At 49.8% G+C, this 17122-nt stretch overlaps 1 protein-coding gene and 1 pseudogene across 2 annotated transcripts in view; both read left to right on the plus strand.

The window, feature by feature from the left end:
* Positions 1–214: 214 nt before the first annotated feature.
* LOC149442021 (olfactory receptor 51E1-like) lies at positions 215–1207 on the plus strand. The gene has a single exon (XM_089656627.1). The coding sequence runs from the start codon at positions 215–217 to the stop codon at positions 1205–1207; it is 993 nt and encodes a 330-aa protein (XP_089512753.1).
* A 7783-nt stretch (positions 1208–8990) lies between these two features.
* The window catches only part of LOC149442022 (uncharacterized), a 68101-nt pseudogene continuing 59969 nt past the window's right edge, over positions 8991–17122 (plus strand). Inside the window, exon 1 of the transcript XR_016307252.1 lies at positions 8991–9137. The product of XR_016307252.1 is annotated as an uncharacterized LOC149442022 (transcript). The remainder of the gene's footprint in view (positions 9138–17122) is intronic.

The following is a 17122-nucleotide window of genomic DNA, read 5'->3' on the forward strand; positions in this document are numbered from 1 at the left end:
CATGAAAGGGATTAATATAGGAAAAACAGACAGTTGAACTGAGATGATAAACCTATTTCAGGTATGTGGTAGTCCTAATATCTGTGGAACCTCTTTTTCATGTTTCGTGTACCGTGAATAGTTTTTATCTTGATGTAGAGGAATCTCTAACGTGTTTCCTGATTTTGTCACACTGAGTAACGTTAGAAGAGGACATGTTGGAGATCGTGGAGTCATGACGTCTGGTGGTAATAATCTGAGCTCCTCTCATTTCATCCTGATTGGAATTCCTGGGCTGGAAGATGTTCAGGTCTGGATTTCATTGCCAATCTTCTCCATGTACTTGATAACCTTGTTGGCCAATATTAGTGTTCTGTTTACCATTAAAACAGAGAAGAGCCTCCACCAGCCCATGTACCTCTTCCTTTCCATGTTGTTGTTAGCAGACCTTGTCCAGTCCAGTGCTGCCGTTCCCAAGATGCTCCTGCTCTTCTGGTTCAACCTCCAAGAGATCTCCTTTGAGGGTTGCCTGGTTCAGATGTTCTTCGTCCATTCCTTCTCCATCATGGGCTCCTCTGTCCTCTTAGCTATGGCCTTTGATCGCTATGTTGCCATATGCCAACCACTGAGATATTCTACCATCTTAACCAACCCATTGATCACAAAAATTGGAGTGTTGGTGGCCATGAGAGGAACTCTTCTGATATTTCCACATCCTTTCCTGGTTAAGAGGTTGCCATTTTGCAAAAGCCACACGATTGAGCATGCATATTGTGAGCACATTGCCGTGGCTAAGCTGGCCTGTGCAGACATTGGAATCAATATTGTGTATGGGTTAGTAGTCGCTCTGCTTGTAGCTGGAGTAGATGTAATGGGTGTTACAGTGTCATATTTAATTATTGTATCTACTGTCTTTAATCTCCCATCCCGAGAGGCCCGACACAAATTCGGGAGTACATGTGTCAGCCATGTTTGTGTCATTCTTTTGGCTTACATCCCAGCACTTTTCTCCGTTGTCACTCAAAGGCTTTGGGGGCAAACCGCTTCTTCCACCCAAGTCATCATATCTAGCCTATATCTAATTGTTCCTCCAATGCTGAACCCAATAATATATGGAATAAAAACCAAAGAAATCAAGAGAAACATTTTGAAAGTATTTTGTCCACAAAAGTCCAGATTTCGGCACATAAAGACAAAGCCGTCACATAAAGACAGAGTCATCACATAAAGACAAAGCCGTCACATAAAGACAGAGCCGTCACATGCAGATAAATTTGGCAACCAATCACTTTTCATCAACTGAGCAGAATCAGAGCTATGAAAAAGTATTTTTGATTGGTTGCTAATGCCATAAGTAATTAAAAGTTTTGGGGAGGTATGTTAGTCACCGTGATGTTGCCATGTTCTATACCTTCAATATACTCACTAGACTCCAGTATGCGGTTATATGACCTCTGATTTCCAAACTAAGAAAGAGGTCCTCGCTTTCTGATGGCATGGCCCCAAATGTTTACCATTCTCCATGGAAAACCCTTAATTCAAGAAAAGGAAATATTCCTTTTGGATTTGTTCTAAGAGGTGTTCAAGATTTGTAATTTGTATTGTATGGACATTTTTATATTACTCACTGGGTGGACAGTTAAACTTTCACTGATCACTGAATCATTTCTGTCAGTCTCAGGCTCAGGTTGTGGATGCAAAGGACATCACTCACAGGAAACCCACACAAATAAGATGGCATACAAATTCCAAGGATTCTATATTCTTGAAGACATTAATGGAGACATTTCACCCTAAATGACAGTTCACCCAGAATCCTTTATGGATATCAAGAGTGCCAGCATTAGGAACAATTGTCTGTTATTAATATTTCAAATAAAGGGATTAATATAGGAAAAACAGACAGTTGAACTGAGATGATAAACTTATTTCAGCTATGTGGTATTCCTAATATCTGTGGAACCTCTTTTTCATATGTTTTGTGTGCTGAGAATAGTTTTTATCTCGGTGGAGAGGAATCTCTAACGTGTTTCCTGATTTTGTCACACATTAGAAGAGGACATGTTGGACATCTTGGAGTCATGACGTCTGGCGGTAATAATCTGAGCTCCTCTTATTTCATCCTGATTGGAATTCCAGGGTTGAAAGATGTCCAGGCCTGGATTTCATTGCCAATCTTCTTCATGATTTCCAAACTAATAAAAAAGTCCTGGCTTTCTGATGACATGGTCCTAAATGTTCACCGTTTACCCTTAATTCAAGAAAGGAAATATTCCTTTGGATTTGTTCTAAGAGGTGTTCAAGATTTGTAATTTGTATTGTATGGACACTTTTTATATTACTCACTGGGTGGACAATCAAACTTTTTAATAACCTGTAACAATAAAAGAAAAGTCTGAGGGGAGGGAGAGAAGAGATGTCTGTGAAGGTTCTCATCTATCCAATTCATGGCACATCTAGCAGGAGTTCTTCACATTCAACTGGATTTGTTCTGTAATGTTGAAGTTGTTTCATAGCTTCTCCAATCCTCTTCTTTAGTTTCAGTCTTAGCTTCTTTAGTTCTTTAGTTCCAGTCGTAGATTCTTCAATCTTTTTCTTTAGTTCCAGTCATAGCTTCTCCAATCCTCTTCTTTAGTTCCAGCCGTAGCTTCCCCAATCCTCTTCTTTAGTTCTAGTCGTAGCTTCCCCAATCCTCTTCTTTAGTTCCAGTTGTAAATTCTTCAATCCTCTTCTTTAGTTTCAGTCATTGCTTCGCCAGTCCTCTTCTTTAGTTCCAGTCGTAGCTTCTCCAATCCTCTTCTTTAGTTCCAGTCATAGCTTCTCCAATCCTCACCTTTAGTTCCAGCTATAGCTTCTCCAATCCTCTTCTTTAGATCCAGTTGTAAATTCTTCAATCCTCTTCTTTATTTCCAGTTGTAGGTTCTCTAATCCTCTTCTTTAGTTCCAGTCGTAGCTTCTCCAATCCTCTTCTTTAATTCCAGTCATAGCTTCTCCAATCCTCACCTTTAGTTCCAGCCATAGCTTCTCCAATCCTCTTCTTTAGATCCAGTTGTAAATTCTTCAATCCTCTTCTTTAGTTCCAGCCGTAGCTTCCCCATTCCTCTTCTTTAGTTCTAGTCATAGCTTCCCCATTCCTCTTCTTTAGTTCTGGCCGTAGCTTCTCCAATCCTCTTCTTTAGTTCCAGCTGTAGCTTCTCCAATCCTCTTCTTTAGTTCAAGCAGTAGCTTCTCCAATCCTCTTCTTTAGTTCAAGCAGTAGCTTCTCCAATCCTCTTCTTTAGTTCCAGTTGTAGCTTCTCCAGTCCTCTTCTTTAGTTCTGGCCGTAGCTTCTCCAATCCTCTTCTTTAGTTCCAGCTGTAGCTTCTCCAATCCTCTTCTTTAGTTCAAGCAGTAGCTTCTCCAATCCTCTTCTTTAGTTCCAGTTGTAGCTTCTCCAATCCTCTTCTTTAGTTCTGGCCGTAGCTTCTCCAATCCTCTTCTTTAGTTCCAGTCAGTGTCAGGAAGGTCCCTCTCCATTTATATTCACACAGACAGTACAGACATCTTAATCCAATCACCATGAGATGGGTCAAGGTAGATGTTGATAGTCCAAGAATAGGATGGGAGGTGGGAAAGTTGTGCAACCATCTTGTTTTAGATTCACCATCCCATCCTTGGTGTCAAGAAGTCTGCATAAGTGATAATCCTTTGATGTACATGGCTGAAGGTGTGAATTGTTGCATATTGGCGGGGGTAGAGATGTTAAAACAGCGAAGTTCTGGGATGGTCAAGACCCCTGCTCCTGCGTGAAGGGTGCACCATTGAATATAATGGAAATCCAAGCATTTAAGTATTTATAAAGAAATCATCATTATCATTATTTCTGGTTTAAATTCCATTTTTTTTTCAAGCCATGTCACTGGAACTTTAAATGAGGAGAAATCTCTCTTAGATTGCTGTGAGAATCTGGCAAGAGGTCTAATCCTTTCACTCTCCATCCAAAAAATAAACAAAACTTTGGTGGTTGTATAATGAAGGTGTTTTATAAATAAGGTGAATTGTGGGTAAATGCGCACAAATGTACCTCCAAATCCTCCGCATAGGAAGCCACCTTGTATTCTCTTTCCCTTCTCCCATTATGCCATCCAATTGTGGAATGGATGTAGCCAGGGGTTTCACCGCCAAATGCAAACAACGGGGAGAGTGGAAATCCCTGCCTCATTTTATGGAGAGAAAAATGGAGATGGAGAGAAAAACCTGATAAGGTCTCATTAACCTCTACACCGGCCCTTGAAGCTGAGTAAAGGATTTTCACCCACCGAATAAAGTTGTCTGCCAAACCAAAAATTCTCAACAATCCCCATAAATATGGCCATTCAACACTGTTGGATGTTTTAGAAGCATCCAATGAAAAAAACGTCTCTCTGTCCCTCATTGTCTGCAAGGAGTGGTAGGTTCAAAAACAGTCTTCTCAGATTGGTGGTCAATAGCATCCAGTGAAAAAAACATCTCTCTGTCCCTCGTTGCCTGCAAGGAGTAGTAGGTTCAAAAGCAGTCTTCTCATATTGGTGGCCAGTAGCATCCGGTGAAAAAAACATCTCTCTGTACCTCGTTGTCTGCAAGGAGTGGTAGTTTCAAAAACAGTCTTCTCAGATTGGTGTCCAGTATCATCCAGTGAAAAAACATCTCTCTGTCCCTCATTGTCTGCAAGGAGTGATAGGTTCAAAAACAGTCTTTTCAGATTGGTAACCAGTAGCATCCGGTGAAAAAAACATCTCTCTGTACCTCGTTGTCTGCAAGGAGTGGTAGTTTCAAAAACCGTCTTCTCAGATTGGTGTCCAGTATCATCCAGTGAAAAAACATCTCTCTGTCCCTCATTGTCTGCAAGGAGTGATAGGTTCAAAAACAGTCTTCTCAGATTGGTGGCCAGTAACATCCAGTGAAAAAATGTCTCTCTGTCCCTCATTGTCTGCAAGGAGTAGTAGGTTCAAAAGCAGTCTTCTCAGATTGGTGGCCAGTATCATCCAGTTAAAAAAAACATCTCTCTGTCCCTCGTTGCCTGCAAGGAGTAGTAGGTTCAAAAGCAGTCTTCTCATATTGGTGGCCAGTAGCATCCGGTGAAAAAAACATCTCTCTGTACCTCGTTGTCTGCAAGGAGTGGTAGTTTCAAAAACAGTCTTCTCAGATTGGTGTCCAGTATCATCCAGTGAAAAAACATCTCTCTGTCCCTCATTGTCTGCAAGGAGTGATAGGTTCAAAAACAGTCTTTTCAGATTGGTAACCAGTAGCATCCGGTGAAAAAAACATCTCTCTGTACCTCGTTGTCTGCAAGGAGTGGTAGTTTCAAAAACCGTCTTCTCAGATTGGTGTCCAGTATCATCCAGTGAAAAAACATCTCTCTGTCCCTCATTGTCTGCAAGGAGTGATAGGTTCAAAAACAGTCTTCTCAGATTGGTGGCCAGTAACATCCAGTGAAAAAAAGTCTCTCTGTCCCTCATTGTCTGCAAGGAGTAGTAGGTTCAAAAGCAGTCTTCTCAGATTGGTGGCCAGTATCATCCAGTGAAAAAAATGTCTCTCTGTCCCTCATTGTCTGCAAGGAGTGGTAGGTTCAAAAACAGTCTTCTCAGATTGGTGGCCAGTAGCATCCAGTGAAAAAACATCTCTCTGTTCCTCATTGTCTGCAAGGAGTAGTAGGTTGAAAAACAGTCTTCTCAGATTGGTGGCCAGTAACATCCAGTGAAAAAACCGTCTCTCTGTCCCTCTTTGTCTGCAAGGAGTAGTAGGTTCAAAAACAGTCTTCTCAGATTGGTGGCCGTGGATGAAGAAGGAATACATTCCATGGTATGGAGTCCTCACAACCTTGCTCAACCTATTGGCCAAAACGTTAGCAAGAATTTTTGCATCTGAGTTGAGAAGGGAAACAGGGTGGTGAGGAGTCGAAATGAGGAGATCCTTACCTTCCTTGGGCAGCTCTATTATGAGGGCATCATTCACTGAACTAGGGAGCATGGTTAACTTGAATGCTTCACAAGCTCATTCAGGTGCTCCAGTAGCAGAATGTGACCATAAAATTTATATATTTCCACTGGCAAGCCAGCTGCATCAGGGTACCTACAAACCCTCTAAAAATATACCCCTAAAATTAAAAAAAAAAGTAATTGAGTGCAGGAATGATCAAGTATCGGATATTTGCTGATCTCCTTCAGCTCTACCATGGGATTGCTGGTTGTCTACAAGGGGCGGTGGTGCCCGTGATACATGGCAGTGGCATTGGACATGGGAGGTGGTTGGCACCTTCCAGCCTGTGTGGAAGTGATTAGGCAACTATAAAGCTGCCCGAATTATGTCCACTAGAACAGTGGGATGAGGAGAAAAAGACTCCTACTATACCAGCCATGGACTATGCTGTCACAACTGAAAAGAGAAGTTTGAGTTTTGTTTCTTCTCCCAAAATCATACTTACCTGGGTGGATGCAGCATCAGTCCGATTCTGCATTTGTCCCCTGCCGGCTCTAAGGGTGAGAACTCAGCGATCACATGACCGCAGATCACTGAGTTCTCACCGCCGCTGTGAGCAGAGAGTGGTGACTGTCAGTCATCGCTGTCTACTCTGCCCCCCCCCCCTCCAGTGCTCACTGGAGTGCTGGGCTGTGGAGGGGGAGGGAGCGGCTGGCTCAGGCTCTCAGAGGCTGAGCCAAGTGCTGATCAAAACGCTGGGGTGGATCCCGACTTTAAAGTCGGGACCTTTCCCAGCCTGGACTGTCTGAGTGACGTCAACCGACAGCTGAAAACGGGTCACAGGAGTACAGGATGAACTGCACTCCTGTGATCCACAGGAGAAGTACAACCCAAAGAGCTTCGGCTGTACTTCTCCTTTAAGTTGATGGTAGTGAAAGGTTCAAACAAGGACAACAGTGCAATACCAGTCAATGTGCTTCAGCACAGGCGCTTCTACTTTGGAAGTCTGTGATGGTAACGGGTAGCTCCATGATGCTGAGGTCGGGGATTTCCTTCCTCATCCTAGATGAGGGTCTGATATTATTATACAGTATTTATAAAGCGCCAATAGTTCGCTCAGCGCTGTACATTACAATGGGAGACAATACATTCGACATGGGAGCTTGGTACTGTGGGGCTGCACAGTTCAGGAACTGTACACAAAATACAGGAGGAGTTGCAGTAATGCGGGAAGTGCTGGTCACAATTCTTTGTAACCATAATGCATTGCAACTGCCTTAGGTCAGCTGGCTTAGAGGTACCAATAAGGGAGATTTTGGAGGAACCCAGCCTCTATGGTGACACTGTACTGCTAGGGTGACAGTATGTTAAAAAAAACATAAATAATAATATAAAAAAATAAAATAAAATAAAAACGTAAAAAAAAACATTTTTGAAAAATTATTATTTTTGGTTATTATCTAATTTGGGTTATTTATTTATTTATTTTTACTAAAAAGATAACAGAATACATTTTGGCCAAGATTTATGAAGAAAGAATATTTATTGGCAAAATTTTATAAGAAAAACGCCTTTTTTTCCAAAATATTTGGACTTTTTCATTTATATAGCAAAAAAAAAAAAAATCCCTGTGTTGAATAAATACCATCAAAATAACGCTTTATCTGTCTCAAACAAATGCTAAAAAATTCATATGGGTACAGTGTTGCATGACCGCGCAATTGTCATTAAAAGTGTGATATTATTATTATTATTATACAGTATTTATATAGCGCCAAAGGGTATGCTCAGCGCTGTACAGTAGCAAGGGGGACGGAACATGAGACAAGACAGTAACAATACAATACACGAGAGGTTCGAGGGCCCTGCTCCTTGGAGCTTACAATCTAGGAGGGAGGGGAAGGTGGCACAGGAGGAAATGGCTGTGGGGGATGGGGTGGTGGGAGGAGTGGAGGAGGTTAGTTGTTAGGTGAGGTGGGTTGTTAGGTGAGGGTGGAGTAGGCTTCCCTGAAGAGGTGAGGAGGGTAGGTGACAGTCTGATGGATTGGGGTAGGGAGTTCCAGAGGATGGGGGAAGTCCTGGAGAAATCCTGCAGTCGGGCGTGGGAGGAGGAGACCAGGGAGCTAGAGAGTAGGAGGTCCTGTGAGGAGCGGAGGGCACGGGTAGGGTAGTATCTGGGTATCAGGTCAGTTCTGTAGTTCGGGGCGGCATTGTGAATGGCTTTGTAGGTCAGAGTTTTCCTCATCTCAGGGGTCCCTCTCTGTCCTCATCTCAGGAGTCCCTCTTTTTCCTCATCTCAGGGGTCTCTCTCTGTCCTCCTCTCAGGGGTCCCTCTCTGTCCTCATCTCAGGGGTCCCTCTCTGTCCTCATCTCAGGAGTCCCTCTTTTTCCTCATCTCAGGGGTCTCTCTCTGTCCTCCTCTCAGGGGTCCCTCTCTGTCCTCATCTCAGGGGTCCCTCTCTGTCCTCATCTCAAGGTCTCTCTCTGTCATCATCTCAGGGGTCCCTCTCTGTCCTCATCTCAGGGGTCCCTCTCTGTCCTCCTCTCAGGGGTCCCTCTCTGTTCTTTTCTCAGGGAGACAAAATGTAGGTGGTCAGTCCCAGAGAGGCCAAGGCCTAAATCTGTGTAATGGAACCCAAAATGGCTGTCCTGCACAGGAGTTCATGTTGTCCTGCAGAAGGTGGACTCAGATTGCCCCATGGGACTCTAAACTGCCTGCTGCCCGATCGCTTCCACAGCCCCCGGTACTAAAATGTTGCGTTTCCTGGACCCCTGCGGTAATATCGTGCGACATGAAGAATTGGGACTACCGCCATTTTATTCTCTGGGGTCTCTGCTTTCAGAAAATATATCATGTTGGGGGGTTTGTGTCATCGTCAGGCCTGAAAGGATTTTTTAAACATTTCTTGGGGTTTTTTTTCTGCTGTTTAGTTTTTATTTTTTCTTTTTTTTTTTCCTTTGCTGTTTTATACTTTTCGGATAGGTGGAGCAGCGCCATCTAGTGTCTTCTCTCCATACTGCAATCTGGCTGTTTTATTGCTCCTCCCTGGGGGACAGAACCAGGAAGTCCCGGCTTGAGATTGAAACAAATTGTTACTTCCTATCTATCTAAACGTGTCTTCTTGTCGTTCTAACGGGACCAACAGATTCTCAGTCCCCGTCCTGAACACACGGCCATCATAGGGACAGCATGGCATTTATTCCAGGTCACACCACACAGGTGAGTCAGGATTATATCCTATTCATGGTACGGGGCTCCTCTACACTCCTCTCCTACATACTGCCTACCGTCATACCCCCCACACTCCTCTCCTACATACTGCCCGCCGTCATCCCCTCCACACTCCTCTCCTACTTACTGCCCGCCGTCATCCCCTCCACACTCCTCTCCTACATACTGCCCGCCGTCATCCCCCCCACACTCCTCTCCTACATACTGCCCGCAGTCATCCCCTCCACACTCCTCTCCTACTTACTGCCCGCCGTCATCCCCTCCACACTCCTCTCCTACATACTGCCCGCAGTCATCCCCTCCACACTCCTCTCCTACATACTGCCCGCCGTCATCCCCTCCACACTCCTCTCCTACATACTGCCCGCAGTCATCCCCTCCACACTCCTCTCCTACATACTGCCTACCGTCATACCCCCCACACTCCTCTCCTACATACTGCCCGCCGTCATCCCCTCCACACTCCTCTCCTACTTACTGCCCGCCGTCATCCCCTCCACACTCCTCTCCTACATACTGCCCGCCGTCATCCCCTCCACACTCCTCTCCTACATACTGCCCGCCGTCATCCCCCCCACACTCCTCTCCTGTACGTACCGATCACTGTCATACCCCCCACACTCCTCTACTGTACGTACCGATCATTGTCATACCTCCACACTCCTCTCCTGTACGTACCGATCACTGCCATACCTCCACACTCCTCTCCTGTACGTACCGATCACTGCCATACCTCCACACTCCTCTCCTGTACATACCGATCACTGTTATACCCTCCACACTCCTCTCCTGTACATACCGATCACTGTCATACCCCCTACACTCCTCTCCTGTACATACCGATCACTGTCATACCCCCTACACTCCTCTCCTGTACATACCGATCACTGTCATACCCTCCACACTCCTCTCCTGTACATACCGATCACTGTCATACCTCCACACTCCTCTCCTGTACGTACCCATCACTGTCATACCCCCCACACTCCTCTCCTGTACATACCGATCACTGTCATACCTCCACACTCCTCTCCTGTACGTACCCATCATTGTCATACCTCCACACTCCTCTCCTGTACGTACCGATCACTGTCATACCCCCCACACTCCTCTCCTGTACGTACCGATCACTGTCATACCCCCCACACTCCTCTCCTGTACATACCGATCACTGTCATACCTCCACACTCCTCTCCTGTACGTACCGATCATTGTCATACCTCCACACTCCTCTCCTGTACGTACCGATCACTGTCATACCCCCCACACTCCTCTCCTGTACGTACCGATCACTGTCATACCCCCCACACTCCTCTCCTGTACGTACCGATCACTGTCATACCCCCCACACTCCTCTCCTGTACGTACCGATCACTGTCATACCCCCCACACTCCTCTCCTGTACGTACCGATCACTGTCATACCTCCACACTCCTCTCCTGTACATACCGATCACTGTCATACCCTCCACACTCCTCTCCTGTACGTACCGATCACTGTCATACCCCCCACACTCCTCTCCTGTACGTACCGATCACTGTCATACCCCCCACACTCCTCTCCTGTACGTACCGATCACTGTCATACCTCCACACTCCTCTCCTGTACAGATAATCTGTACGATAATCAGGGAGTGTACGAGTAGTTTAGTGGTGTCTGGGGTAAGGAACGTACGTATCTTGGAGATGTTGCGGAGGTGGAGCCTGCATGTGTTTGTAAGTGATTTGACATGAGGTTGGAAGGAAAGGTTTGAGTCCAAAGTGACGCCAATGACTTTGGCTTGCTGGGCGGGATTGATGGTGGTGTTGTTGGTAGTGATGGATAGGATGGGGGGGTGAGTGGGCAGGGGGGAAGACGAGGAGAGGTTAAGCTTGAGGAAATGGAGCGACATCCAGTCAGAGATGTCGTTTAGGAGGTGAGTGATTCGAGCGGAGAATGTGGGGGTGAGGTGAGGGGTGGAGAGGTAAATTTGAGTGTCATCAGCGTAGAGGTGGTAGTTGAAGCCGTGGGAGTGTATGAGTTTGCCAAGAGAGGAGGTGTAGATGGAGAAGAGAAGGGGTCTGAGGACAGAGCCTTGGGGGACCCCAACAGAGAGGGGGAGGGGAGGTGGCACCATTGTAGGAAACGCTGAAGGAGCGTCGGGATAGGTAAGAGGAGAACCAGGAGAGAGCGGTGTCTCTGATGCCAAGGGAGAGTAGTTTACTAAGGAGGAGAGGGTGGTCAACTGTGTCGAAGGCCGCAGAGAGGTCCAGGAGAAGGAGGACAGAGTAGTCACCTTTGGCGGTTAGCAGGTCGTTAGTGATTTTGAGGAGGGAGGTTTTGGTGAAGTGTAGGGGAAGGAAGCCGGACTGTAGTGGATCAAGGAGGTTGTTGTCAGTTAGGTGGGCGCTCAGGCGATTGTAGACTAAGCGCTCAAGGAGCTTGGAAGTGAGTGGCAGCAGGGAGATGGGTCTGAGGTTGTTTGGGTCTGTGGGGTCCAGGGAGGGCTTTTTGAGTATGGGGGTGATGTGCGTATGCTTTAGGGGGTGGGGGATGCGCCAGTAGAGAGGGAGAGATTGAAGATGTGAGTGAGGGAGCGGATGAGGGAGGAGGGGGGTGACCGGAGGAGGTGAGAGGGGATAGGGTCCAGGGGGCACGTAGTGAGGCGGGCTTCTGAGAAGACCCTGGTGACTTCCTCAGTGGTAGCAGGGCTGAAGGAGTACAGTGCTGGGGGGTTTATGGTAAGCGGGGCCTTGGGTGTGGTGGGGGGCAGTGCGGTTGCGAGGTCAGAGGAGGGGAGAGATGAGGGGGTGATGGGGGGGGGAGGCTAGGTGGGGAGGTAGATTGCGAGTTGACTATGTCCTTACGGATTGCGTCAATCTTGTTGTGGAAATGGGTGGCAATCTCGTGGGCGGTAAGTGAGGTACTGAGTGGAGGAGGGGGGGGGGAGAGCAGGGAGATGAAGGTGGAGAAGAGTCGGCGAGGGCAGGTGGAGAGGGTGTTGATCAGGTTAACGAAGTAGGCCTGCTTGGCGGCGTGGAGGGAGGAGGTGTAGGTGAGGAAGGCAGATTTGTAGAGGTAGAACGCACGAGGGGACCTGGATTTGCGCCATAGTCTCTCCAGCGCGCGACTGCGACGTTTGAGGCATTTAGTATGGTCGTTCTGCCATGGTTGGAGTGGTCTAGGTTTGATGTTGCGTGTGGTTAGGGGTGCCAGAGAGTCTAGGGTAGCTGATAGTGAGTCATTGTACAAGGTGGTGGCGGGTTTAGGTTGCGGAGGTTGCGGCTGGTGATGGTTTGGCACCTTGGGGGGGGGGAGTTCGGGGAAGGGGAGATGAGAACGTGATGAGGTGGTGGTCGGAGAGAGGGAAGGGGGTGTTAGAGAACTGGTTGAGGGTACAGAGGTGGGAGAAGACGAGGTCCAGGGTGTTCCCATCGATGTGGGTGGAGGATTGAGCGTACTGTGTGAGCGCGAAGGAGGTGGTTAGGTGGAGGAGTTGGGAAGTAGCCGGACTGTTGTCGTTGATGGGGATATTGAAGTCCCCGAGGATGATGGTTAGTAGCTCAGAGGAGAGGAAGAAGGGAAGCCAGGCGGCGAAGTCATCCAGGAAGCAGAGTATGGATCCGGGAGGCCTGTAGATCACTGCGATCCTTAGGGGGGTGGGGGAGAAGAGCCGGATACAGTGAGCCTCGAAGGAGGAGAATGATAGGGAGGGGGGGGTTAGGGAGGACCTGGACGGTGCTCAGCGGTGATAGGAGCAGGTCGACACCACCACCTCTGCGACCACTTGGTCTGGGTGAATGGGTCCAGCTGAGACTTCCATGGGTGAGTGCCGCAGGGGAGGTGGAGTCAGTGGCCTGAACCCAGGTTTCGGTGATGGCTAGGAGGTTGAGGGAGCGGGAGATAAAGAGGTCATGGATGGCGGTGAGCTTGTTGCAAACTGAGCGGGCGTTCAGGAGTGCAACCGAGAGAGGGGGGATGGATGCGGGGAGGAGGGGTACAGGTATGAGGTTGAGGGGGTTGCAGCGGCTGGCGGGAGCAGGGGGGTCACTAGGGGGGGTGAGGTGGTGAGGGGCCAGGGTTCGGGGAGATGTCCCCAGCAGATAGGAGAAGGGGGAGGGCGAGGAAGGTGGCATGGGAACGGGAAGTGCAGGAGCGTGTGGTTCTGATAGTGGTGGCACGTGGGTCGACGGGGGAGTGGAGTAGCAGGAGGAGGTGGTGAGTGCCGTAGAGGGGAGAGGGGAGAAGTGAAGGGGCAATGTAGAGCTGTTTTGGGGGGGTAGGCGGGTAGGGGGAGGCGAGTTTTGGGATGGAGGAGAGGAATACGAGGAGGAGGAATGCAGGTGGCATGTTGGGGTGAGCGGGGTGCTGGTCAGGTCGGGGGAAGTGAGGGGGTACAGGTCAGGGCATGGTGATGTGGAGAGTCTGTATCGCCATGGAGGAGTCCATTTGAGTCCTTTTGTAGGAAGAGGGTGAGAGTGGAGGGCAGCTGGGTCAGCAGCTAACTGGTTGCACTCTGTGGATGCAGTATGCTGGCATCCGTGGTTGCTGTGGCACGTCTTCAGTGGGTACGGTGGTTCGGCGAGCGGAGGGGTCGTAGGGATGCGATGTCTGGGGGTGTTGGTAGGCACGGCATCTGGTGATGCTGGCGGCTCGGTGACTGGAGATGTTGAGGCCAGGCGTCGGGTGCTGAGGGCTTGGCGTCGCGGGGGCGCTGAAGGTGCTGAAGGGTCCAGCGTCAGGAGGTGTTGAAGGGTCGTCGTCAGGAGGTGGTGTGGAAGGACATCTGGAGGTGGAGTGGGCTAGGCGTTGGTAGATGCAGAAGGGCTCAGCGTCCGTGGGCAAAGTGGGTCAGTGCATGCAGATGTTGCGGGCCAGTGACTGAGGGATGCTAGGGGCCCAGCGTCTGTGGGAGCGGTAGGGCCTGGTGTCAGTGGGTACTATAGGCCGCGTGGCAGGCTTGACTCTGCCGAATTGGACAGGGCTCGGGGCTGTGCGGTGGTAGGTGCCCGGCCGCGTGGTACCCGGAGGGGAGCAGGGAGGCAGCTGGTAGCAGGTGCTGACCCTCTCGGTGGCGGCTTACCCTCTCGGTGCGGGTGGCGGAGGTGCGGCGACGTCTCAATTCGCTGGGTGGCCTGGAGAGGTCCCTGGTCCGAGGCTGGGTGCCGGCTGAGGCAGGGTTCTGGGTGGTCTGAGGCAGCCCCTAGGTCCTGGGTGCAGGTAGCTGGGTGCCCGGTGGCTGGGTGTCGGGTGTCCAGAGGTGGTAGCTGGGTGCCCGGTAGCTGGGTGCAGGGTGTCCAGGGGTTGTAGCTGGGTGCCAGTAGCTGGGTGCAGGGTGTCCAGGGGTCGTAGCTGGGTGCCGGTAGCTGGGTGCAGGGTGTCCAGGGGTGGTAGCTGGGTGCCGGTAGCTGGGTGCAGGGTGGCCTGAGGTGGACCCAGAGCCGATGGGGAGGGCTCTGGGGAGACAGGCAGGCCAGCAGGCTGGGTGGTGGACCAGCGATCAGCAGTGGGCCAGAGCTGGTTCCTGGTGGTCAGGGATGGGCCCAGGACCGGTGGGGAGGCTGGCAAATCAGTGGGGACCAGGGAACGGAGCAGCAGCGACCCGGGCCGATGTCCGGCGATGCAGGTCGGCCGCGGGTGCGGGGTAGGTCGCAAGTCCCGGAGCTCCAGGAAAAAGGTCCAGTGACCTACCCTGGCTGACGAGCAGGGACCGGAGAGTCGTGGGGGCCCCGTCAGGGTCTGCTGCCGCCCAGATGGGGCCAGGGGAACAGGAGCTCACCGCTACACGTCCGTTCCGCCGGACGTCCAGTCAGTAATGTGTTCGGTTTTAAAGGCATGAAGTGGCAACCCTATGGAGGACTTTTTCACTGAACCCCCCGTACCTCCAGTTATTCCAAAAATATTCAAAATATACATCTCAGGTATGGCAGACATTGGCTAGGATCAGGATCGTACCCGAGGACATGGATAGGCAGCAAGTTGAAAGCATTGCAATGATGGTCTCTGCTGCCAACGGGACCACTGTGGTCTTCCACCTCTGCCTATAGCATATCAGCTTTACTATCTCCTCCAAGGGCCATTCTGTGGTAAGAATTAATCTTTACCTAAGCAAAGCCACCTTGTCCCTGTTAGCTGAACTTCTGCCATTTAGAATAAGAATTCATTTTACAATTGTTCAGTACTTGTAGAAATAATTACGTTTGTCTCACCTTCTGCAAGAGCTTAAACTTCCCCTTTGTGAGCTCCAACTTCCCTTTATCTTTAATCAGCTTAAACTGTAAGTTTGTGGTCAGGCGCATCCTGTGGAGTATGTTAGAAATAAATGTATTTGATGAATGTACTATGAGATACAAACGCATTTACAAAATCCAAGTATACCCCATCCACCACCACCCCTCTGTCCAAGTATGCCACGTCCACCGCCACCCCCCTGTCCAAGTATACCCCATCCACCACCACCCCTCTGTCCAAGTATGCCACGTCCACCGCCACCCCCCTGTCCAAGTATGCCACATCCACCGCCACCCGTCTGTCCAATTATACCCCATCCACCACCACCCCCCTGTCCAAGTATACCCCATCCACCACCACCCCTCTGTCCAAGTATACCCCATCCACCACCACCCCTCTGTCCAAGTATGCCACATCCACCACCACCCGTCTGTCCAATTATACCACATCCACCACCACCCCTCTGTCCAAGTATACCACGTCCACCACCACCCCTCTGTCCAAGTATACCACGTCCACAGCCACCCCTCTGTCCAAGTATACCACATCCACCACCACCCCTCTGTCCAAGTATACCACGTCCACCACCACCCCTCTGTCCAAGTATACCACGTCCACAGCCACCCCTCTGTCCAAGTATACCACATCCACCACCACCCCTCTGTCCAAGTATACCACGTCCACCACCACCCCTCTGTCCAAGTATACCACGTCCACAGCCACCCCTCTGTCCAAGTATACCCCATCCACCACCACCCCTCTGTCCAAGTATACCACGTTCACCGCCACCCCTCTGTCCAAGTATACCACGTCCACCACCACCCCTCTGTCCAAGTATACCACGTCCACCGCCACCCCACTGTCCAAGTATACCACGTCCACCACCACCCCTCTGTCCAAGTATACCGCATCCACAGCCACCTCTCTGTCCAAGTATACCACGTCCACAGCCACCCCTCTGTCCAAGTATACCACATCCACCGCTACCCCTCTGTCTACGTATACCACGTCCAACGCCACCCCTCTGTCCACGTATACCACGTCCACTGCCACCCCTCTGTCCAAGTATACCACGTCCACTGCCACCCCTCTGTCCAAGTATACCACGTCCACTGCCACCCCTCTGTCCAAGTATACCGCGTCCACAGCCACCCCTCTGTCCAAGTATACCACGTCCACTGCCACCCCTCTGTCCAAGTATACCACTTCCACAGCCACCCCTCTGTCCAAGTATACTACGTCCACCACTCTGTCCAAGTATACCACATCCACCCCTCTGGCCAAGTATACCACGCCAACCGCAACCCCTCTGTCCAAGTATACCACATCCACCGCCACCCATCTGTCCACGTATACCACATCCACAGCCACCCCTCTGTCCAAGTATACCACATCCACCCCTCTGTCCAAGTATACCACGTCCACAGCCACCCCTCTGTCCAAGTATACCATGTCCACAGCCACCCCTCTGTCCAAGTATACCATGTCCACAGCCACCCCTCTGTCCAAGTATACCATGTCCACAGCCACCCCTCTGTCCAAGTATACCATGTCCACAGCCACCCCTCTGTCCAAGTATACCATGTCCACCACCACCCCTCTGTCCAAGTATACCACTTCCACAGCCACCCCTCTGTCCAAGTATACCACATCCACCCCTCTGTCCAAGTATACCACATCCACCGCCACCCCTCTGTCCAAGTATACCACATCCACCGCCACCCCTCTGTCCAAGTATACCACGTCCACCGCCACCCCTCTGT

Source organism: Staurois parvus, unplaced genomic scaffold (genome assembly GCF_062004578.1).
Source record: "Staurois parvus isolate SC_StPar_1 unplaced genomic scaffold, SC_StPar_1.0 ptg000921l, whole genome shotgun sequence".
Taxonomy (NCBI): Eukaryota; Metazoa; Chordata; class Amphibia; order Anura; family Ranidae; genus Staurois; species Staurois parvus.

Bases quoted from the DNA above. Each gene is read 5' to 3' on its own strand.
- LOC149442021 (XM_089656627.1), top strand. From the start codon at position 215: ATGACGTCTGGTGGTAATAATCTGAGCTCCTCTCATTTCATCCTGATT.